The 24384-nt window shown below is 41.7% G+C and overlaps 2 protein-coding genes across 5 annotated transcripts in view; both read right to left on the minus strand.

The window, feature by feature from the left end:
- The window catches only part of caprin2 (caprin family member 2), a 34659-nt gene extending 27184 nt beyond the window's left edge, over positions 1-7475 (minus strand). For 2 of the 3 annotated variants that reach the window (XM_046072245.1, XM_046072243.1), the window contains exons 1-9: positions 7326-7475; positions 6431-6686; positions 6281-6343; positions 6102-6188; positions 4851-5089; positions 2367-2449; positions 1399-1512; positions 1208-1242; positions 645-872 (exon numbers count right to left, since the gene is read on the minus strand). In XM_046072245.1, coding sequence (XP_045928201.1) covers positions 645-872; positions 1208-1242; positions 1399-1512; positions 2367-2449; positions 4851-5089; positions 6102-6188; positions 6281-6343; positions 6431-6673 — 1092 coding nt within the window. In that variant the 5' untranslated portion in view covers positions 6674-6686; positions 7326-7475. The remainder of the gene's footprint in view (positions 1-644; positions 873-1207; positions 1243-1398; positions 1513-2366; positions 2450-4850; positions 5090-6101; positions 6189-6280; positions 6344-6430; positions 6687-7325) is intronic. The other variant, XM_046072244.1, reaches the window with a different exon arrangement.
- Positions 7476-13581: 6106 nt separating this feature from the next.
- On the minus strand, positions 13582-24384 carry LOC123984918 (SIN3-HDAC complex-associated factor-like). 2 transcript variants are annotated; one of them, XM_046072169.1, is made up of 6 exons: positions 24057-24384; positions 21039-21166; positions 19742-19841; positions 18456-18570; positions 15945-16116; positions 13582-14316 (listed from the first exon to the last, which is right to left on the minus strand). In XM_046072169.1, exons 2-6 carry the CDS (start codon positions 21164-21166, stop codon positions 14076-14078), a joined length of 756 nt encoding a protein of 251 aa, XP_045928125.1. In that variant the 5' UTR covers positions 24057-24384; the 3' UTR covers positions 13582-14075. The 2 variants fall into 2 exon arrangements, with proteins under 2 accessions (XP_045928125.1, XP_045928126.1); XM_046072170.1 differs by having other exon boundaries at positions 15945-16095; positions 24057-24380.

A 24384-nucleotide genomic window follows, 5' to 3' on the forward strand; every position in this document is an offset into this window, starting at 1 on the left:
CCTAGTGCTGCTCTTAGTGGGAACTGTTGGGCTTCTGTAAATAGCATCATAGAGTACGGTCTAGACCTGCTCTTTTATGAAAAGCGCTGTGAGATAACTGTTGTGATTTGGCGCTATATAAATAAAATTGAATTGAACTGTAGGGCAAAATACTTGAAAGCAGAGCGCAAATTGAATAAAGCCGGTGGTTCAGGCTTGAAGCAGGTCCATCCCTAAAAATTATGCACAGAGCAGCATCCCCAAAAACATTGAGGGCAGAAGATGTGACAAACGCATGTCCAGAAACACCAGTAAGATTTTGTTGCAGTCCCTCAGGTCAGTGAACTCCGTTAGACGCTTTCTTCCAGTTTCAAACGTGGTCACTAACTAATGCTGTGTGGCTCTGTGCGCAAATTAAAGCTGCAGGATGTAAACATGCATTTGACCACGGTACATTTGTTAACTTTAGCTAGTAAACACCATCCTAACTGCAAATGACAAGTTACAGGAGGGTCCAATAACTTTGAGAAATGAACAATTAAAGACAGAGTTGAGAAAATGTTTCCTAAAAACCAAACAACTCTGAAATTTTTTTTTTTTAAAAACTCCTCCTTTCAAACACAATTGCAGTGTCAGTCCAGGACCAGAGGTGCCAGGTAGCTCACCTGTTTGCAGTCAGCAGATCGTTTCTTGATGGGGACTGGGACTTTGGGGATGAAAGTGGCAGCTCCTCTCCAGGGTTTGTGAACTGTAGCTTGGGGGGAAGCGAGTCCATCTGCGATCTCCATATCCCAGCAGTCGGGAGGCTCCCGCTCCCTCATGGTCTGGAAGTCCTCCTTCCATTTCTGAGTGGGAGGAGTCTCCATGTCAGTCAGGTACAGTCTGTTGAAAAACTGCCATATCACCAATAGAGCATCAGTGGATCCTGGCGCATGCTTACAGTCACACACGTTTGTTCCACTATCTGCTGCGGAGACATTGACATAATGCATTACCTCCCCCCATTACCTTAAATGCTAACCTTAAGTCTTACCCACTTCTAACCTGAACCCTAAAACCAAGTCTTCATCCTGAAAAGGTGTCTACCAAACCTAAATTTGTCCCCACATTGACACATCCCATCACTTAGTGTGCATTCAGGTTAAAGTCCCACCAGGATTTAAATAAATAAAACATGGCGCACAGCACTGAAATAAAGCTTCAAAAATAAACTGAATATCGGCCTTACCTCCTTAGAATCTTCATTTGGATTTGAGTTTGTGGCTGACAGGAGCAAAAAAAGAGACATGAATCTGCAACTCACCATATTCACACCGGCAAAGCTTCAAAGTAGTTTCAGTAGCAAATTAAATGCCTAACCCTCATTTCTGGCACTATTAATACCCACAAGTCAGTCACAGTAACTCGGCATAATCTTACTGCAGTGGCTGGTTGACCTCAGGAACACTTCTGGAGACTTTGTGGGTGGAGGTGGAAGACAATTGAAGTACTTGCAGTTCAACAGCCTGGTGAGCTCCTCTTTCAACAGCAGAACTGTGTGTTAAAGGAAAACCCACTTCAGAAAATGACACTTTAGCTGGTGAAGCGCGTTTTCATTTCTGTGGCTCAGGTTCTGGACACTGTCATTGGACCAATTTTTAGCAATGTCAGAATTCTGAAATCTCAGGATTCATTTTAGGAACAATGTTTTCATAGTTGTTGGGTTTTATTTGTAGCTCAGGCTAGGGCTGGGCAATAAGACTGATAATTATAGCAATATAATTTTCCTCAACAATATAATAAACATTCAAGATATCAATAAATATTTGCTTTAATTCATTTGAATCACAAATTAGAACCTAATTTTTCTATTAAAATATTTATTTTGTTAAAAGAAAAAAAAAAAAAAGAGGGCTGAAAGATAGTTTAATCTTCTTACTCCACAGTGATCCACTGTTTGGCAAGTGTTTGTCACATTCTGACCATAAAAATAAGTTTAACCACAAAATTAACCATCTGGTTTCTTCAATTTTCACTCAGGAGCAAAAGTTAGCCTTTAAACTTGAAAGAACTAATGATTTGACATACATTGTGATATTATCGATATCGAATGATATGAAATTTTATCGTGATAACATTTTTGGGCATATTGCCCAGCCCTAGCTCAGGCCATCAATTCTAAGTTGTACACACTGCTTTCCTTTAAGCCCAAAACTTAAAAAAGTAAAAAAGCAGGCTGATTACAGTGAGCTGCACCATAACCAGGCCTCTGCAATCCTGCTTCAGATTCATCCAGGCCCTTCTTACAGAGATCAGTGACATTAAAGACTTACATTTTCACAGTGTCCATTAACCCATTATGCAAAATTAATTTTTTACAGAATCCATTATATGATGATGTCACTCACATGTGGATCCAGCCACAGGCTTGTCTTTGCCCTCCAGCAGGTCCAAGTATGCCACAGCTGCATGCTCCATCTGCTCCTCTAAACTACAACACAGTTCAGATAGATCAAGCAGCCCATAGTCCATGATGGGAATAAAGTCAAACTCCGCTTCCTGGTATTGAGTCCTCTTTGTAGAGACTGCAGAGTTTTTTTAGCACATTAACTTTTGCCCACTCCAGTCTTTCCCCTAGAAATTAGTGTAGCGGAGCAGGCATGTTATACGTGTAATACACAGCGTGGTCAAAGACACGGCGCACAAAATTTTGTGCATTTAGGCTCGTCACCTTCTCCATTCCTCAACATTTTTAACGCTCAAGTTTCTACGCCACGGAAAGGCCCTTTAATGAAACATGACATAGCACAACTTTTCATCGTCAATGCCTTTATATAGCCCAGCGAAAATTTCAAGTCGATCGGATTAATTCTGTAGGAGTTTCTTAAAGTACAGAACCTGTAAATCGCCAAAAGTTACCATTAAATCCGAAATGGAACACTTCCTGTTGGGGTTAAGGCATTGCTCCAGGGTGCTTTTTGTAGATGTGGACATGAAACATCTACCACAAACATTTCTGAGAAACCCTTGGCCTGTTCTTTAAGGCTCGTAGACTACACGACTCCGCGACGGCCGTACTGTTCACACTACACAACTTGCTGTCTTGTGACGGGAGTCTTGAAGTCATGACTGATCGGTGACAGGGGGTCACATTACATGACAGCGGTTCTAAACCACATTGTCAAGAAAACACGTGAAATGTGAAACCGGAAGTGACGCGATCCTGAACACGAAACAGCTGTTCCTTTAGTGTCAACAGGGTCAGTTTCATCCTCACGCCCTAAATGTTACAAATTGAATCAATAATGATTTTGATGCATCATGCAATTACGCTTATTGAAATAATTTAGGCGCAAATATTTATGGGGACAATTCACAATAAATGCATTATTGCAGTAAATGTAATTGTCCATCAAATAGGTTATTACTTAATAGCCTCAATATGCTGCTGAACACACGGAATAAAGCTCGACCAGATGCCCGTTTTTTGGTTACTGGAACATATAGCCAATTATGTATTTTGTCATTCTTTCATAGGGGGCGGGGTGTCATTCTGGGGACAGGCCTGTTGCATTTCATGTTTTAATTACATATTTTTGCCATGCCATTTGTAATGTTTTGCTATTTTCATCTTATGTTGCAGCGTCTTGTTGGTTACACAGACTACGCTGATATAACCCAACCTTTTCATGAGTTATCTTTCAAATCTCAGACCTGTATTACACTTCGGGCCAGATCCAACAGAAAATGTGTCCATTTACACTAGCCACTTCATCTCAGGGGCATGAATATAGTAGGGGTGGAGAGAGAAAAAAATAAAAACGATAAAAATTCGATACAGCATGGTATCGTGATATTTGCCATGGCAATACTGTATCGATACACGGATGCCAAGGACTGATATTTTATTATATAAATAGCAGATGGTTGCAGAGTTTTAACTTTTTGGTACTAGAATAATAAAATCTATTGCTTTTTTAGTCCACTAGAAAAGCTAACAGGACCATATAAAAGGACTGAAAAAGAAATATGAACAAAACAGAAATGTATCTTAAGATCAAAAGATGTTTACAACATTTGACTTTAGGGATCTAATTGGGAGTTTGAAAAAGGTAATAAATTGCAATATATTTGAAATTGCAATAAAATCGAATCGCAACCTAAATATAGTGATATCGTATCGTGGGGCCTCTGGTGATTCCCACCCCTAGAATATAGCTGTGCAATCATTCAGACTGTATTTTCAATTATGATTTATCATAATTATGAACATCTCATGATAAAATTACTGTGCCACAATCCTTAATGATGCTTTGGTTTTGTGTTATAAACCCAGCGCAACCTGTCCTTTACAGTGACTCCGCCCCTCCCTAAAAGCCCAAACTCCCTCAGGAGGCTGTGGCATGGTATTAGCTTAAGCCTACAGCATTTTACACTTCATACATTAGCCTAGCAGCTTGGGGAATTCTCTTCTCGTAGCTTAACAACATTTTTTACTCCGCATTGCTTTAAGTCACCCCATCTCCTGACAGAACACCATGGCTGAATTTTAGCATTACATGCCCGTCATCTGCCAAGATAAAATAATCGTGATTATGATTGTTGCCATGATTGAGCAGCTTAACCATGAATGAAACCAATAAGCATTAGAGATTGAACTAAAATCCAACAGACCAGAGCCCCACAGATGTAACCTAGCCAATCAGGGACAGATTTATAAACACAAGCAACACAGTTTTCACTCAACAAAAACCAGAGCCATTACGTGTTAGAGATTTTGGCCAAAAGACGTAGTCGCTGTGTAACTGTATGTTCAATGACCTCAACTCTTTATGGGCAGTTTGTGTGACAAGTCAAACCAACCTGACAGTGAGTGTTACGATGACGCTCACCTCAGTCTGTTGTCCCTCTTGACTCCCAGCAGGGTGGCGAGCTGACTCAGGCTTTGCAGCTGCTGGGCGGGGATGTGGGGTGCCTGGTTGTGTCCAGCCAGCAGGTCTCTCCTGATGTGCTTCTGCTGCAGGCTGTGCAGAAGGTGCTGGACCTGGAGCACCGTGCTCAGACGCCTCCTTTCCACCTCCGCCTTTGCCACCTGCTCCTTCTTCACTGCCTTCTTTTGGGCTCTCAGCAACTGCAGAATGATTCAAGGAGCAGTTTGAAATTAAAACCAGCCGTTGTATTAAAGCAGTGGTGGTTGGTGCATTTTTTAACTAAAATTGACACATACAAAATTGATACTATTATGTCTGTGCATCATCTATGATGCTAGAGCTTAGAATTGATTAGCTTAGCATAAAGACTGGAAGCAGGAGGGATGAGGCTAGCTTGGCTCATGCTAAAGTTCAAAAATACACCTACCAACACCTCTAAAGCACGCTGCCTTTTTTCCCCTGAATTAATCTTTAAATGACATCATGCGATTTAATTAGTAGTATCAAAGGACTAGCAATGATGACAGAACTGACATTTACTGGCTGCAGAATAATTGATCATTTCAGCTGAATTAAAGATTGTCCAGGCCTATGGATATCCATCTAAAAACGTCATGGAAAGAAGTCAGTAACACTGTAAAATACACACAATTGAGAAATATGCAGGAGTTATTTTGAAACAATTGACATGCCATATGTACAGGCAGAGTTATTGCTCACTATGGAGTTGCCCTGCCCATGCTGGCAATGAAGCCAAAACTACATTTAAAAATGTGGGGCTAAATGCAGACAAGGTGGAGCGGCTGTGGCTCAGGAGGTAGAGCGGGATGTCCACCAATCAGAAGGTCAGTGGTTCCTGGGTTGACTGCATGTCCAAGTGTCCTAGGGCAAGATACTGAACCAAATGATAAGCAGTTGGCACCTTGCATGGCAGCCTCTGCCATCAGTATGTGAATGTGGCATGTAAAGCACGGAGCGGTTTAAAGAGTAGAAAGGGCTATATAAGTACAGGCCATTTACAAATACCTTGTACAAAAACAGCATTTTGAAGTTTAACTAAAGCTAAGGAGCCCTCTGCAGTAAGAGGATTTTGTACTGTACTTAGCCTGTAGAGTTTCCTTGCTTTCTGTCCAAGAGTCCAAAACCTTAACATACATTAATCATGTGAGCCAAAGAAAAGCAGCCAAGTAGCAGTCATTGACAAAAACTTACATTCTCAGTCAAGTTGCCCAGGGTTTTGTGCAGATCCCGTGCGAATGCCAGGTTATGCAGCACCTCCTCATACTTTTCTACAGCCACCTGGAAGACCAAGACAAGTGGGCAAAGACCCAAACCCACCAAATTTACAGTCATGAGATCATATCTTTCTGCCAGTACATGCCAGGTCCTACCATCTGATCCTTGTTTAATGCCTCGCCCCGGTTGAGCCTGTTCTTGTAGTCCTCGAGTTTCAGCTGTGGGGACACAAGACATGTCACAAAATCCAGTTGTCTTGACCAGTCCAGCTCTTACACCTTCTAACTCATTCTGCCCCATCCTACCTTCTTCTTCTCCAAGTTGCGGACCTTGTGTTTGAGGCAGATGAGACCATCTTCTATGTAGTTTTCATAGCCATGGTAGGCAGTGGAGGCCTCCAGGCTGAACTGCAGGGCGCTCAGACAACCAGGCGAGCCCAGCTTCGGGCTATCAGCAGTCACCGGGTCCTCCTGTCTTTCCCCCTGCCTCTCTGAGTGTTCAGGTGGAGGGGTGACATCCAGGGTAGGGGAGGGAGACAGCTGCACCATGTTGAGCTCCACACTGTAGGGAGAGGGACACATTTTAGTGGTCCAAAAAAAAAGCAAAAAGTAAAGGGTCTCTGTGCCATGCAGCTGCCACAGAGGACATATGCTGCTGGTACTGAGCTGAATGTTTCAATAGAGATGGATTCAGTTTGGACAGCAGCCAACCCCGTGACACTGCATTTACAGTGGCCACTGAACAGCACGCTCTCTCTGGATGAATCATGAAAGCAAAAGCATCAGCTCCAAACACACAACACAAACACCCAGCAAGATCAGGAGCTTTTTTTTGTTTGTTTTTTTAACTACAGTCCTCCTTTAATTAGCCTACATATTCCTGCGTGCATGGCCATTTCCCAGAGTCATCCTCCTCCTGACAGCCGGCGGGGATCCATTTTAACAGACGGGAGGTTAGGCAATTAATGTTAAGCAGATGTAATGAGCAATTAAAGCTTTGGAACGGGACTACATGCTGTAATCAAGTCTCCATATCATGCATTCCGTTTGAAACCACCCAAACGTCTAAAATATACTTTCAAACAACAACACACTCGCTTGCGCAGCAGGATAGAAACTTTCGCTCAACATTGCAGCGATTTCAAGTTTAATCGTCACACACTTGGGCACAGCTTCAAACCAAACGCCACAGCTGACCCACCTCGTGTCTTTCACTCGTGCACGTTAAATCCTCTCAGGAGAACCGATGGACATCCGGAAACCCCGAATCTGAGCGACCCCTGTCCAACCGAGATGTTGAGCTCGCAGACGCAGAGGCAGGGCCGGCCGCAGCTCACACCTTTATATACCCTGCGGACACATCCACCCAGACCACATCCGGTGCCGACACCTGCCATGGCGCACATCATCCGGCCGGAACACCGTTATCACGTCACTGTGATGTGAAAGACTTTGTAGTGATTTATAAAACCATCTTATGACGCACACACTGTGAAAATAAAAACTAGTTTGACTCCTGACTTTTACCATATGAAAAATACTATTTATGTCCTCATGTCATCTAGTGATACAAGAAGTCACTAATAAACCGTGAGTTTACATTAAAGGTGGTGCTGCTTAAGCAGTCAGAGGGGAGAAAAGTCTTCATTTAACTATCCAAGGCCAACATATTATTCACTGTACAACAATATGTGATAACAATACTGATCCGATCCTCCTCCCGACATGTTCGGTCCTGCTGAGCCCTCAGGTGGCAGAAGGCTGCTACAACATCGTGAAGGAGCGCCACTTCACCAGACACGGGCAACTCGTTCGGGAAAGTTCCTTCACTGCTGCTGTGAACCAGCTAAAGCCACAGGATCAAATAAAAATGCATGTGCAATTCATTTAAACTGACAAATGAACCTGGTGCTCTTCAGGCCCCTGGGAGTCTGAGGCCCTAGGGCCCTGGAGCAGTTGACCACCTTATATTGGTGGAAATAGTATGCAGATAGTCTGTTACAAGTAAAAGTCCTGCATTGGAAATATTACTTAAGTAAAGTGCATAAGTTTTAATCTGTAAATGTACTTAAAGTAGTAATGGGGGAATGGCCCTTCACTGTGTTAATATTGGAATCATCACTGATGCATTAACATGTGAGCAGATTTTAAATACTTTATTAGTTGATGGAAACCTCAAACAAGACCATTCTGTCTGTAACTGAATCCTAAAACCTGCAGTGCAGTGTGAATATTACAACCTATAAAGATGTTCTACAAATTGGTGTGTGTATCTTAAAACAGGGCCAGTAAGCCAGATAATGTGTTATAATGATGAAATATTTGATATTAGAACATTTTGAAATTAGTTGAAATACCCCTGCTAGATCTTTTTAACTTTTTATAAGAAACTTGAATTCCTGATTAAAATGCTGCATTTGTTTTGTACGAAAAAGTAGCCATGGAAAATGTCACTTCTCTGTAAAATGCAGTAGAAAGAATTGGTGTTAAGCAGCAGAAAATAACAATATTTAAATAAAGTACAATAACCTATACAGTACTTAAGTACAGTTTGACGCCCAGTAGGGTCATGAGTGGGTGTAACTCTTTTTGTCATTCTGCAGGAAGCTGCTGTTGGGCCGAGTTCAGACCTCCCTGGGCGGGCTCTCCTCCAGGTCTTTCCCCCAAGTTTCCCCTTTGTTTTTGTTTGTTTTTTGTTTTTGGAGTGTTGTTTTGTGGTATTTATCTTGTTTTCTTGCTTACTACTACACCTTCACACACACATTCATGCATCCATCATCCTGCGCAGACACTACTGAAACCACAGGCTACATACCTCATACTTTAATCATGCTAATTTAAGAAATTCTTAATTTGGCTTTTTATGTTAAATAAACATATGTTGTTAAACGTTGACCATGGTGTACCTTCCTTTTGTTGTGGCCTTTTGAGCCAGGTCATAACAGTAATTGAGTAAATGTACATTCCAACACTTCTTTGCCAGTTAATCCACCCCACACAACAAAGTAACACTTTACATGTATCATCATTAAAGTAAAAGTGAAGAGCAAAGGTTTCAAGTCAAATTACTTTGTAGGTCTTCTTGTGTAGAACAGAGGAATATGTTGGTGAATATCTCACTCCTATGAATTCATAAAGTACAGGGTTATTTATTTTTGTCATTCTGCAGTGTGCACAATGAAATGAAAGCTATACCCCCCTTTACACTACATACAACATATATGCAGGGGTTAGGGCAAACTTTCAACAAGGTGTTGGAAACATTCCACAGAGACTTTGGTACATATTGACATGATAGCATCACGCACAGTGCTGCAGATTTGTTGGCTGCACATCCATGATGCGAATCTCCCGTTCCACCACATCCCAAATGGGCTCTATTGGATTGAGATCTGGTGACTGTGGAGACTATTGGAGTACAGAGAACTCATTGTCATGTTCAAGAAACCAGTTTCAGTAGGCTGTCGTGTTTAAACGATCCTGAGTTGGTAAAAAATATATATAAAATATCCCCCACACCATTACACCACCACCAGGCTGAACCGTTGATACAAGGCAGGATGGATCCATGCTTTCATGTTGTTTATGCCAAATTCTGACCTACCATCTGAATGTCGCAGCTGAAATCGAGACTCAGACCAGGCAACGTTTTTCCAATCTTGTGTTGTCCAATTTTGTTGAGCCTGTGTGAATCGTAGCCTCAGTTTCCTGTTCTTAGCTGACTGGAGTGGCACCCGGTGTGGTCTTCTGCTGCTGTAGCCCATCTGCTTCAAGGTTCGATGTGTTGTGCGTTCAGAGATGGTGTTCTGAATAACTTGGTTGTAACAAGTGGTTATTTGACTTCCTCGTTTTTCTGTCATCTGGAACCAGTCTGCCCATTCTACTCTGACCTCTGACATCAAAAAGGCATTTTCGTCCACACAACTGCCGCTCATTGGATATTTTCTCTTTTTCAACCATTCTCTGTAAACCCTAGAGATGTTTGTGCGTGAAGATCAGCAGTTTCTGAAAAATAGTCAAACTGAGCTCTAAATAAGGCTTCCATTGTCTGCCACCAACAACGATGCCACGTTCAAAGTCACTTATTTCCCATTTCTTCCCCATTTTGATGCATGGTTGAGGCAAGTTGTCTTGACCACGTCTACATGCCTAAATGCATGGAATTGCTGCGATGTGATTAGCTGTATGTGTTCACAAGAAATTGAACAGGTTTACCTAATAAAGTGTCCGGTGAGTATACAGCCATTGTATTACAGTCAGTAAACAATAACACACTCAAATAAGGTGAATTACATTTATTGAACAAGTAGAAGTTACAAGCACGTATAAAAATACAAACTTAACTTTTAGAAATCTCTCTGCAAAATAACCATATAGAGACAGACTACTAAATTATCACATGCTAATGTAACTAAAGACCATCTTGTATATCTACCCAAAATATCAGGAGAACAAGAATCCATCCATCCATCTTCATCCACTTATCAAGGGTCGGGTTGAGGGGAAGTGCAAGAATGCCTCTTATAAATATGATGGAATACGATTTTTCCACAATTCTCAATCATGTCCCCTGTGTTCCGTCTATATGGCAGTATGGCACAGACAATGTCTTCATGTCTACAAAAAGCAAAGCATTTCAGTGTAGTGAAAATAAAATATTTTTATAGGATACGTTAATAAAGACATTTTTAGACAAATCAACCCCGCAGATGAAGCTATACTTAAATTAAAGAGGAAAAGTGTAAGTGATGGCAGACTGAAAAGAACTAAAGGTTCAGTACTGAGTAAAGTTCTGATACTGTTCCAAACACTGCAGCTGTCTGCGGCACCACAGGTAGTTATGTTGAATAGACTATAATAAAAAAGGCCAAAATATGAAAATCCAGCTTGATGCTTTAAAGCTTCAGATGACAATGAAGTTACTGACAGTGCTAACATGTCTGCTAGCATACCAGAAACGTTGAAGTATTTCCTGCCAGAGGTGACATTTGAAAGTTTCTGAATCTGCACACAGCTGTAAACACAGTCTGGCTATCTTTAAAAATTAACCTCAGCAATTAATTATTTTGAAACAAAAACATAAACCCTTTCTCTACACCAGTAAGATACAGCTCTACCTCAAATTTCCTTGAAGTTACCTAATTATTAATGAGTTATGGTTCAAATGGAGGATATCAAATCTGTGGACAGATGCTTGTTGCATTTATTAATAGATTACAAAAATACAGTAAAATATTCAAGCTGTACATCATCAAATCATGCAAAATCCTCTGAGCTTCAAGTGAAGTGAGTTCTGCAAACAGCCACAGAATGTGAATTAAACATTGCTCTGTAGGTCTCACACTAAAAAACTAATAAAATAATAATGAAAGGCCAAATCCATGATATTAGAATATAAATAGCTCCCGAGCCCCTTTCCACATGGCAGAAAAGCTGCTGAAGCAGTGCAGAAGTGTCCCCGCATTTCACTTCATGTTGTTGCATCTTCCTGAGGGTAGATTTAGCTTATAATGGTTCACAGCTGCATTTGGACTGGTACCTCCCTGAATCGGTTTGTGCTTTTTATGTATGTGCACCACAATCTATCCTCGGTAACAATGATGAAGAGTTTTTGTCGTCTTGCATTATTTACATTCTTAACAAGGACATGAGCACTATGTACAAAAGGGAAACTCTGAAATACTCATTATTGGCCATTAGACATATAGACTATATATTGAATTGTAGCACTCAGTCGCTCTGAAATTCACATGGAGCTTCAGCGTGGACTGTGCAGACAGTGCTGACTATTAGTTGTGTTGCACTATACAAAAAATAATAATATATAAATCTATCCGCTCTTTCAGAATATTAACCTGTCCACAAAAGATATGTGGCATGATTTGCAGTAGCGCAACAGTAGTCAGTGAGACAAATACAAAATGTAGCTTGAATGAACTGTGTTCATTCTGTGTGGGTTGAAGTCACTTTTTATGTGAAATTCCAACTAATGTTGGAAAAGTGTAATATTCTACTGCTAATGATTTGTTACATTTCAAACTTCACAGTGTGTATTAAGTGCAACAAAGCCCAAGTGTGCCTTGTTCTCCAATGGAAGTTGTTCTTAAAATGCCCAGACGTCTGACCCCGTTTGCCCTGTTGCTTAATGAATAAGGCTATTGTTGTTGTGTGTTGTCTGTTTAAGAAAGGTAGTGAGTCATGCTACCACACATTCATTTCACCCACAGATCAGCGAAAGACAAGTGAGGAAAAATTTGGGATTGGGATTAAACTCCAGAAATGGAAAAATCATGGACAGAGGTAAGGCTGTCTGCAGATTTCCGTTATCTTACACCTGAATGTAATGTTAACACTTCACTGTAGTTCAGTATTAGACAATGTGGGTTGTGTTTATCTTGTTTTTCAAACAACTTACATGTTAGTCCTCATCTGTTTGAGCTTCATTTTTTGGAAAAGTGACAGTCCCATGTTCTGGTTAGCGACTGATGGGTATTATGGCTGGATAGTGCTAGCATGCTACCAGTTCCCCTAAGCTTACAGCACAAAGATGCACAAATGAATTTTGCTGTGCCACTTTCAGGTCTTAACCTGTCTCAGACCTGCGCTTCTACCTCTCATACTGCATACTGGCATTGGTCAGCATGGGGGTGAACATATTGTTATTAGCTTCCAAACCCATACAAGTTTAAAGGAACGTGGTGGCATTGTGTCTTTAGCACCTCTGCAATTGACCCTTTGCTAAGCCACGCCCCCCCGTAGTTACTGTTGCTAAGTCCAACAAACTGTCAGACCTGACAGATTTTTATTACGGCACTCCCCAGAGAAATATTGTCTAATTTTTGGAAAAAACGATCTCAAAACGAAGCAGACAGTTTTGCAGTTGCATTCAGGCTGGCAAACTGACGTGAAAAAAATAATGATAGAAGCTAAAGCCACCTGATCACAGAGTAAAAGTGAACCACCATATCACCTGACTATTGAGAAAGAGGACAACGATATTAAAGATCAACATTGTTCCTGTAATGCTGGGTAGGCCTCTGTTCACTATTACAGCCATTAAAAGCAGAACAGTCAGGCTTTATTACGTTACATTCAGTAGGAAGTTAGCTAGAGTTAGTTAGCTAACATTACATAAAGAACAATCCACAGCCTAGCCTACATTTTTCTGGATTTATTTTAGGTTTTGGAAAGAGAATAAATGGTATTCTCTTTTCAACCTCTCTGGGTAGCGACTGTAACTATTGCCCCAGGAACAGCGTTTGACCAAATCTTGGAAAAATATGGCAAAAGAAAGCTAGAAAACGACTCCTTTTGCATTGGAGTCAATGGAGCGCAGCCATGGAAGTGTTGGACCTCAGTTAGATCGAGTCCTATACTGCGCTGTGATTGGCCAGCCATGTGTTCGGGGTGTGGCTTAGCAAAGGGTCTATTGGATAGCTATAAAAGACACTGCCACATCACGATTTTCAAAATGTTTACACTCCAACAAAAACCCAGAGATTCATGAACAGTGAATGAACAAGTTCAGATCATATCTGATAGAATGAAGCAGGAACATAAATAGAGCAACATTTGAGAACAAGCCTAGGAAAGGAAAGGCAAAGTGGAAGGCTGCTTTCTGATTCATGGCTCCATCAAAGTTTAAAGGGTGAACTCCACAGGTTTCCATGCAGCATTCATCGATCCAGCATTTCACACAGAGAGCTAAATAAAGTATTTACAAAAAGACAGAATCTCACACCAAGCAAAGACACTGCAAAAGAACCAGTCCAAGGATCCAGTCCAGGTGGCGCCAGAGATCAAGAAAGTCTGGAAGGGTTGCAGTAGCTTGGTAAAGATGGAGAACTACAGTGAGGCTTGGTTTGGACCATTTGTGTTACTGCATGTTTGGACATCGGTGTCATACTGTTTGTCTGTCCATCGAGGAAGTCTCTACCAACCCGGTGCCTCATCACCGCGCTTCATGGCCCAGCTGCTCTTCCTCCTCCAAATCTTCTTGTTTGGGTTCAAAGTGTGCCATCATGCTAACTGTGTCCTTTCCTGTTGCCAGCTCTGCCTCCTCCTCGTTCATCTCCCCATCTTCTTCCTGTTGCAGTTTTGGTTTCCTCTGACAGCAGGGCTTGTACAGATGGGGATCGATGAGGACTTCTCCATAGCGCCCCTTGTACACGATCCCACAGCACACCTTCTGTCTGAAATATCAAACACACTCCTGTCAGTATGAGTCTGCACAACCTACATACAACAGCACTTTTGGAATACAGTTTAGTTTACAATCAATCCGAGTAAAATGGTTGCCCATAGTGAGTTCATTTAAAATTTTTAGGGTAGGAAAAAAGAATCCTCCATGTCACCATTTACTGACCTACCTTTTTTTTTTTTTAAACAGGTATAACATACAAAGTCAATGAAAAGTCCCCCCAGGATTTTGTGGTGTCGCAACTATTGACGCAAATTCAACAAATCCCTGCGAATTCAGTGCGAATTGCCATTTTGACCAATCACCGCAACTTTCTCCAAATTTGACCTATCAGCGCTGTTTACTGCAAAACGTTGTCATATGTCAGCACACCACCTTGTTTACAAGACGCAGCAGACATGTCATACCAATGTCTCGCATTTGCTGACAAAAAAGGACAGTGAAACACAGGATTTTACCAAAGTGGGGGTAAACTGGCAAAATGTACAGTATTGTGGTCGAACACAAAGGAGATCGTCATTGACGTGAGTGGCAGAAACATGGAGGAAGTCAGACGAGGCGGTTACATCCCTGTCGACTGCAAGTGCCTAAAGAATCATGGTAAGCTGGTTTAAATATGCAGGGTTAGGTCCGCGAAATACTGGAAAAACTGTTTAATGATTCAACTATAAGTCTAAAGTTAAAAAGAAAACACTAATACTTGCATTGCAATTGCAGTTTTCACTTAATCCCACAATTTTAAAAAATGGCCCTAAACATCAGAACTTTCATCGCAATTTCTTAGAAAAGATGCCGCAACAATCACAAAAAAGACAGCTAAGCCAGCTGCTGAGAGACGGGTGGCTCTGCAGGAGAGCCACACCGGATTCTGCTCTGATCACGAGCCGTTCACCAGTGGAAGGAGCTCAGTCTCAAGCTGGTTTATGTTCACTCTTGCTTCTCAACCAGTCCGCAGCAGCAAGCCACCGACTTTCCGACTTCAAGAGACATTACTGTAGCTGTCTGTGGACCACCAGAGCTCTGTGATACTACTATTATCTGTGCAAGTAACGCGAGGCAAAAATCCCCTTTGCATTCTGTGGCATCAAAACTGGGATTTGATCCAAACTGAGTTTTGTGATCCTCTGCACCCTAATATTTTGAGCATTTTATTATTCCTCAGGTGGAGTTGAAGTGAGGCTGAAATAAATGTTGTGGAATCAAGATCACTACATTATCATTTCTTTTATGTTTGGTTAATTGAACCTGCTGAGCGCCCCTCATTTACAAAACTCACCCAAAGAAACTAGACCTAGCTGACCATGATCATCATTCAGATTTGGACTGCAAGTTCAAAGAAATCCACAGTACACATTCAAGCTACATGTTCTTAGTAAATTTGGTGTCCCGTTTTTCAAATGACTGATCTCGGATTTCTGCATGGAGTTTGCATGTTCTCCCCAGGTGATGGGGACAATTCACAATGCATGCATTGCTTCAATCCATGTATTGCGAACTGTCCCCTTTTAAACATGTGATTAATTGACAGCCTCCACATGCTTCCACCAAGTCTAAAACGAGCTTGAGCAGGCTGCCCTCCCCAAAACAACGGTAGGGGAAACAGTGGTGGAGAGGAGTTACCTTTTCCAGTAGGTGAGATCCAGGAAGGAGAATGCCTGAGAAGGGGCGGAGCCAGATGAAACCTCTGTATCTGAGCCCTCGTCTGAGTGGTTGCTATAGCTGGGTGATTGAGCGGGCGAGGCACTGGAGGTGGTGCTGTGGGCGTCTGAGTCTGGGAGTGACACAGACAACACTGAGCAAAACACACTACTGACACACTGCAATAATGTACCCAGGCCTTTCAACAGTGGCCTCACTGGCTGTGTCAACACTGTACACAATGACAGAGGAGTCTTATTTGTCCAAGTGGCTGTAATTATTCAGTCTTTTATTCTTGGTACATTGACTAGCTCAACAGTATGATATAGTGTAAATAAAAGCATTGCACAAGAAGTTTGTACCCCTGTCAGACTGATGCTGTGTCCTAGAAAGAAAGTCAGTGGATTTTCTTGGTGTGGACGGATCAACATGTATTATCTGATGTAGCTGTGTGAGCTTGCTTGTAATTGTAATGTGCATGGAATAATGAAATCATACAGGACATCTGCATTATATACTGGCCATTGGCTGCTCTGCTCTTTTGTGTGAATGGAGACTGTGTGTTCATCTGTGATCATCATTCTTGTATGAAGGTTAAACCTGTGTTCAGTTTATAAATAAGGAGGGACATGTTATAATTGATTGATTTTAACATAGTGCACATTGCCATCTACTGCTGAAATAAGTATGCTGCAACTAAAGAAGTATTCTACATTAGACAGATGATCATGTTGTAGTGCAGTTCAAAGAGGCCCACACTCAGGAACCAGTGTGTGCTGCTCAAACCATTACTGATGGGAAATGTTGGAACAGAAAGTCAAAAGTCAAATTCAACAAAGACATTTAAAAGAAAATGAGTAAGGATAAAAACACTGGTCTTGTTTTCAGTCCAGAGTAAGCTACGGGTGAATTATTTACGGGTTTGTCTGGGTATAATTGTTTTGTCACTAATTTAGTCCTAGTCAATTTTTCATCAAGGGTTCATATGATTTCTGGAGAGAGTCAAGTTGTCTATAGACATGCTATGGACATATCATTTCTCCACAGCAGTGGTGCAGGCTTTATCTGCAATCAGTTTTAGGTTTATTACAATAGCTAAGCTTGAGAAATTGCAAATGACACTCTTCAACTACACCACTACTACAGATACAGAGTGTAACGTCCCAATAAATAACAGAGATACCTGAAGGTTCTGTGCTTGCTCAATTATTTTTCACAATCTATATAAATATTAGGACTTATAATACATAGATAAAATGCACACATAATACATTTTATATGGATGTTACAATCGTGTTTGCACATGGCTTCTCCAACTCGAACTGTGTCTACATTAAAACCTGCCTTTAACTTTCTTCAGAACCTCAAACATGTACTGAATGCTGATGAGACAAAATGAGCCCATCTTAAATTTTCCTGCTATCCATACACAGAATGGTTCTGAAACTGAATTATTTCCATTTTAAAAGTATCTGGGAATCTGGTCAGATAGCCGATAACAATGGCTAGTGAATGCTCAAATTCTACCAGCCACTCAATAGGTTGTTTTGTTTTTTCCTATGCTGTGTCTCAATTCAGATGCTTCCACTAGTACAGGGTTAGGAGTTAGTATACATGTAATATACTGTGTACACTATGCACTTGCTTGCGTAGTGCGTGAATTTTGATTGGGTAGTGTTGTCTAAAATCAAAACACAGCTGTGCACTAAACAGAAATGACGATCGCAACATTTGACTGCTTTTTTAAAAGATATTTTTTGGGCATTTTGTGCCTTTATTTGACTGAGCTGCGGATAGAGTGAGGAAAGAAGGCGAGAGATAGCGGGGGACAAGCAGCAAAGGGCCGTAGGCGGAACCTGTGCCGCTGCAGTAAGGACTCAGCCTTGTACATGGGGCATGTGCTCTACCAACTAAACGCTCACTTTTTTCTTCTTTTTAATGGTTCCACTGTAATCAGTCAGATCATTATCGCCAAAACTTCTGCTGGCTTGTTTGCTCACTTGGCTTTAATTCAATTTTATAAAAAAATGAATAAAAATTAACATACTCTAACTTGCTTGTGTTTGCAATCACAACCACGCAGCTTCTTTGAACGCCAAAAGGTTTCAGAATTGGTTGTCGGCCCCTCCCCTTCCACTACGTTGCCAAGATGGCGACCATTGAAGGTGAAAAGTGTCCAGTGTTCCACACTCAACTTTTTGACCGTTATGAGTGTAACATTTGGATATTCATAGAGCAGTGCATTTTGTGCATGTCAGTGTGAAAGCACTTATGCACCCAAAATAGCAAGTGTATGTATGGAAGGGTATGAACTGAGACACTGCTCTACTCTACTGATGTCTCTTGCTAAAAAGATCTTGATCTTAAATTGATTACCTGATTAAATGAAGGTTATAATAGTAATAATAATAATAATAATAATAATAATAATAATAACAACTAATAACTGTCATGCATTATATTAACAACACCATCACTGAATTGGCTCCTTACTGTTTCTCTTCAGCTCGCTCTGCACTCGACAAATCTGGCTTGGCCTCAGCTTCTTCTTCATGGTCTTCGTCCTCAGTGCGGACTTCATGCTCGACCCAGCTTTTGCATCGACCACCTCAAATCACACAGAGATTAACAGGAAGAGCTAAATAATGTGACCAAAACACTGTGTAGAGCCAGGTTTCAGATAGGATGCACCGATCAGACTTTTTCAGTCCGAGTAACTGAGCTTTGGTTACCGATGTAGAGTACAGATCTGAAAGCAGTGTAAAATTAAAAAACTGTATTCCTCACTGTGAGGAAGAGACTGGGAATTAGGGCTGTGCGATATGACTAAAATCTTGTATCCCGATATAGGTCATTTCATATCCTAATAAAGATGTACACTATATTGCACTATATTATAAAGTTTAGGGTCGCCTGCCTTTATATGCACATGAAGAGTAATGACATCTCATAACAGCTTCCACTCTTCTGGGAAGGCTGTCCACAAGGTTTAGGAGTGTGTTCATGGGAATTTTTGACCATTCTTCTACAAGCACATTTGTGAGGTCAGGGACAGATGTTGGACTAGAAGGCCTGGCTTGCAGTCTCCACTCTAATTCATCCCAAAGGTGTTGGGGTTGAGGTCAGGACTCTGTGCAGGCCAGTCAAGTTCTAACATCAAACTCGCTCATCCATGTCTTTATGGACCTTCGTGGCTGAGCTTCTGTTGTTCCCAATCGCTTCCACTTTGTCATAATACCATTAACAGTTGACCGTTGAAAATGTAGTAGTGAGGAAATTTCACAAATGGACTTATTGCACAGGTGGCAACCTGCCACAGTACCACGCTTCAATTCACTGAGCTCCTGAGAGCAACCCATTCTTTCACAAATGTTTGGAGAAGCAGTCTGCAGCCTAAGTGCTTGATTTTATACACCTGTGGTCATGGAAGTGATTGGAACACCTGAGCATAATTTAAAAGATGTTTTGCTATCGTAAAATCATATATATCGTTATATTGCACAGCCCTACTGGGAATTATTCTTCTATGTGTAAGGCAACATCAGGCGTGACTTAAACATTGCTTTTTAACTCTGTAAAACAAAATACTGTTAGCTCTCTGAATTGAATAGATTGGCCTTCTTGTCACCGATAACCAATCCAGTTATTTGAGTCAGTATTGGGTCGATATGCAATATCAGTTTGGGATCGGTGCATCCCTAGTTTCAGAACTACAAAAAGCCCATTATAAAAGCACAATAAAAGGTCTACAAGTGTAATGATACTGAATGTGTCCTTACATGATTCCAGTTCTTTTTGGATCCAGCTGGAAGTTTTTTCCATCTCTTGACCAGGAGGACACAGGCGTTACAGATGTCCCCACAACGTACCTCACCCAACCTGCAGGGTCAAAAGAGACACACGAGCTAAGCATCACACAAATATAGCCAATCAACATGCTGGATCAGCTTTACAGGTGGTGCTGGTGGGGAGCTTAGCAGAGGACAGGTGAACTACTGAGTTGATGACACTTTGTTACGTAATGCTAAAATTCATCCGTGGTGTTGTGTGAGGAGATGTAAAGTAAAAGTATAAATGTCTTTTGCTAAAAATATGAGGAGGGAAAGCCTGCTAGCTGCTAGCCTAATTTCTGCAGTGTAAAATGCTAATAATGATAACAATAATAATCTAAACATGCCACAGCCTGCTTAGAGAGAGTCTGGGCTTTTATGGAGGGGCAGAGCCACTGCTGTAAAGGACAGGGGTGCACTGAACACAAGACAAACCAGAGAATTACTTCCAATGGAATCGCACTTCTCCATATGCGGTAGATCTCCCGTCTATCTTATAGCTTTTTAGCTCATGGTATTTGTCATTGCTTTTATTTATTTTACCTTGTTATATCATTTCTGCTTCTATTGACTTTTGTCTTTGTTTTTACTGTACAGCACTGTACACGCTTGTTTTTGAAAGGTGCTGTCCGGCATCACAAGTAACCATGGAAACCATGCAAGTCAGCAGAAAGTCCTCATAAGTGCTGCAGAACATCACATGATTTAAAAGTAGATTTTATGATTAATACTTTGGAGGATGTAGACAGGAAATAAATATTACCATAAATTCTATGAGTTATGGTGTAGGCTATTACTGTAGGCCAGTTAGCAGCTCCTGTTAGCAGCGTCCCCATGGATGTACAGACAACTATCACTGGATTACTTTGATGCTGAAGAACATCAAGATTCTTAGGAAAGTTCTGGAGTAATGAGTACTTCAGTCACATTGAATCTAAAAATATGTGTATCATGTCGGTGTTCAGATTTGACGGAGTCATGAGTCAGATAAGTATCTTCAGTGCTGCAATTGCAGTGCTGCAATTGCATGAGCTGTGGGTCATAGCCACTGCTGCTGCAAATGCTTACAAACGACAATAACTAACTTCTTGTTGTTTTTAGAACACCAGCATGCACCTCACAATTTGAAACCCTCTGGTCCAAGGAACAACAAGACATCACGTGTACAAGAACAGCACCACAGCAGAGATCAGCTTTGCCTTAGGGATCTTGACTATCATGACAGTAGAAGGTACTGCAGACTCACCCGAAGCAGCTCTTGAAGTTGGTCTCGTAGCGTCTGCTGTCAGTAAAGCGGGAGCTGGATGACTTGGCTCTGCAGATGCAGCAGCCGTCTATGCTCCGGTACATCTTTGGCTTGTGGAAGCCAAACATCTACAGCAACACAGGAAGAGAAGCACATCAACAACTACAGACCATCTCGCTATGGGGTCACAGCAGCAGAGATGCCAGTGTGCATGGTGTAATGGAACACAGGACATGAGAGAAGGGAGTTTGGTGAAACAGGCGAACTGCCCAACCGTCAATGTTTAACCTGTTAGTTTTAACATATAGAGTATGTGTTGTGCTGAAATATTCCCTGGTTTGATACAAGAATGTCCCACTTTAAATAGGATTATGATTGTGTCATTCTTGTCAAGAGATAAATGATCTTGACTGATTCTTGTCATCTTGGTAAAGCTAATTCCACAACTGAAAACAAATGTGCCCAGGGGCGTAAAGTTCTATTTCCTGCCCCCCTACTTCTGGTGCCCCTGCTCGGACCACACCCATGTTTGAACGTGGCCTTTATCTTGATCATGACTGCATCTTGCACGATTGTGACGCTATCACACTGACAAAATCTGTCCACAGACCGACAGCCATTTAAACACCTGGCAAAACACTTAAAACTGCTTCTGCGCTGTGTCTGTGATCATGGCTGAAGCCATGATACATTTTAACTCAGATGCTAAGTTTCACCAACTAAACACAAGCTACAATGTCATCATTTAAGAAGAGATAGAAGAGAAGAATATATCAAATAGGGCTGCTGCTGACAATTATTTTCATTATTGATTCCAATTTAATTAATTAATGTTTGGCCTTTAAAATAGTGTCAATCACAATTTTTGAAAGTCCAAGGTGATGTCTTCAAATATCTTGTTTGACCAAGAGTCCACAAAACCCAAAGATATTCAGTTACTATCATGAGGGAAAGAAAAGCAGCTGCAACTACTAACTTAGTACAAACTGGGTCTGTGTGCATAACATGCATTTACGTCATATGCCGCTTAAGGCACTCCCTCCCGATCTCCTGTGGCGGAGGAGGAGGAGGAGGTGGTGGTGGTGGTGGGGGGGGGGGGTGTGTACAGCAAATGAGCAGGTTATCTGGCTGAGCATCACTGAGGAGGGAACAGCACGGCCTGGCTGCCTGTTATGCAACCGTGGTGCTGATGCAACTGGAGGCTCGACATGTGGCCGGGATGTTGAGCCAATGATCGACAACCGCTGATAAAACGACTAATCGATAACACACCGGTTTAATAGCGTACTACATCACTTTACTTATTTTGGTATAATTAAAACGTTTAAAGAGGAAACGGAAACATATGCATGTTGCTTTACACAAATGTTCAAACTGATATTTGAGGCGTCATCAGCATGTGAAATGCAGCCTGGTTTGGGGCCATGATGTCATGTGAAACGCTGTGCGCTGATGCTGGCAGTGATTGTGTAATCTGTCCTGACTACAGCCTGGCACATGGCAAAAGAACAGATGCAGTAGACTACCAGTCAGGGCTGCAAAACAACTTGAATGTGAAAGAAAGTGCATTAAAATCACTAAAAACTGTCACACAGCAGATAATTAGTGAAGTTTACAGATCAGATTTATTTTCGTCTCTGATTGCCAAGTGAGTCAGTACATTCCTGCGCTGTCCATCCTCCTGACAGTTACCTGCAGATGTTGCTATGGGCGGCCTACAATAACCAACAGATCAGCTTGCAACAGACGTAAAGTTAAAAAAAATTAGAACGCGTCTATGTTATTAACACTGCTCGACAAGTACTCAGTCTGTCCCTCTTCCTCCCCAGCTGGCAGCGTGGAAGCAGCTCTCCTCTCCGTGCGTTATTATTATTATTATTATTATGTGACAGGTGTCGCCTCTGAGTAGCCAGTCCACTATATCCAAAAAGATTTACCACTACATGTAGGCAAAGTCTGAATCATCTGTGCGGATAAGGCGCATCCTCGTCTCAGAAAATACACGGAGACATTTCCGGGCTCCTCTGCTTTGTTTTGTTTCAGGGACTTAACATTATAATGGACCCCTAGTTGGTTACCACAGCGCTGTGGGAGAAGCGGGAAGTGATGCCACAACAATAAAATGCATGGTATGGGGTTATCCTGCCCGGCTTTGATGTGGGCCGCGAGTGCTGGACTTGGCATGAATCTTTGAACGGTCTGGTCCTAAAGGGAAATACTAAGACCTCGACATGAACCATGAACCACTGTGTCCGACAAACGAGACTAGCAGACGTGTCAACGCGTGTCCGGTTTTACTGCAGTTTCTTTCAAACATTGTGGAAACTATTGCGCGACCGACATGATATTTTTCAGTCGCTGGGTTAGGAGCTAACTTAGAACATAAATTCGTTGTGTTTGAAATGTTCCTGAGGGGGCTGGACGCTGATGCAGGAACACACCCACCACCGACAACAAAGTCCAGCTCAGTTACACACCAGCGTTCATTTAACGTTCAAATGTGTAGAACAACTGTAAGCACTTAAATATGTAAACTTTATAAACGTTACGTTTTGAGCAGGTAACTCATATCAAGACAAGGTAAAACTAGCAGTCAGTGGCCTTGCCCGCTTCGGCAGACTAACGCTACGTTGACGTCTGTATTGCATATGAAAAACATAATAAAGTTAGCTTAGAGCGAACCATTAACAATTTGAATAACGTTAATGTTTTCTGAACTAACCGAGCAACTAACGTCAGCTCAACTATCATGAGCATCATCAGACAGACAGACATCGTGGGTGTATTTAAGTTAGCGTAAGACACTCCGCATGAAAACAAGCACACAAATCCCCAATGTTAGGCTTTATTAACTATTATCAACGCTTTAGTAACAAACACACAGCTGGTTAGGGTAGCCTAACGCTTTTTCGAGATGTGAAATCAGAAACACCATCCTCCGGTAACTTTACTGCACGCAGACACCGAGCTGTCTACACATACTTTTGTTCTGTCCACAAAGTCAGAAAACACACTTACCTTGTTTCAAAATGAAAAGCTGAGCGACCCACACTTGTGTCATATGCGGTAAACTCTCATTTAACATTTAACAATGCCGTTGCAAACCAATAGCGTTGCCCGCCGAAGCGTCAAGACACGGGAATAACAAAATTACATCCGCTTGGAACTCTGAAATTAAAGCCAGGGTCACAAGAAGGCAGTTCGGCCGCGATTTGAAGTAACGACGATACACTTATTTTGAAAGCCAGTTCATTCAACTTTCGATAACGGCTACGTGTGGCTAGCTTGACGCAGCCAGACGCAGCCAGTGTGCAAATGTTCACGCAGGCGCACTGCGCGACTCCCG

This window comes from Micropterus dolomieu, linkage group LG16 (genome assembly GCF_021292245.1).
Source record: "Micropterus dolomieu isolate WLL.071019.BEF.003 ecotype Adirondacks linkage group LG16, ASM2129224v1, whole genome shotgun sequence".
NCBI classification, from domain to species: domain Eukaryota; kingdom Metazoa; phylum Chordata; class Actinopteri; order Centrarchiformes; family Centrarchidae; genus Micropterus; species Micropterus dolomieu.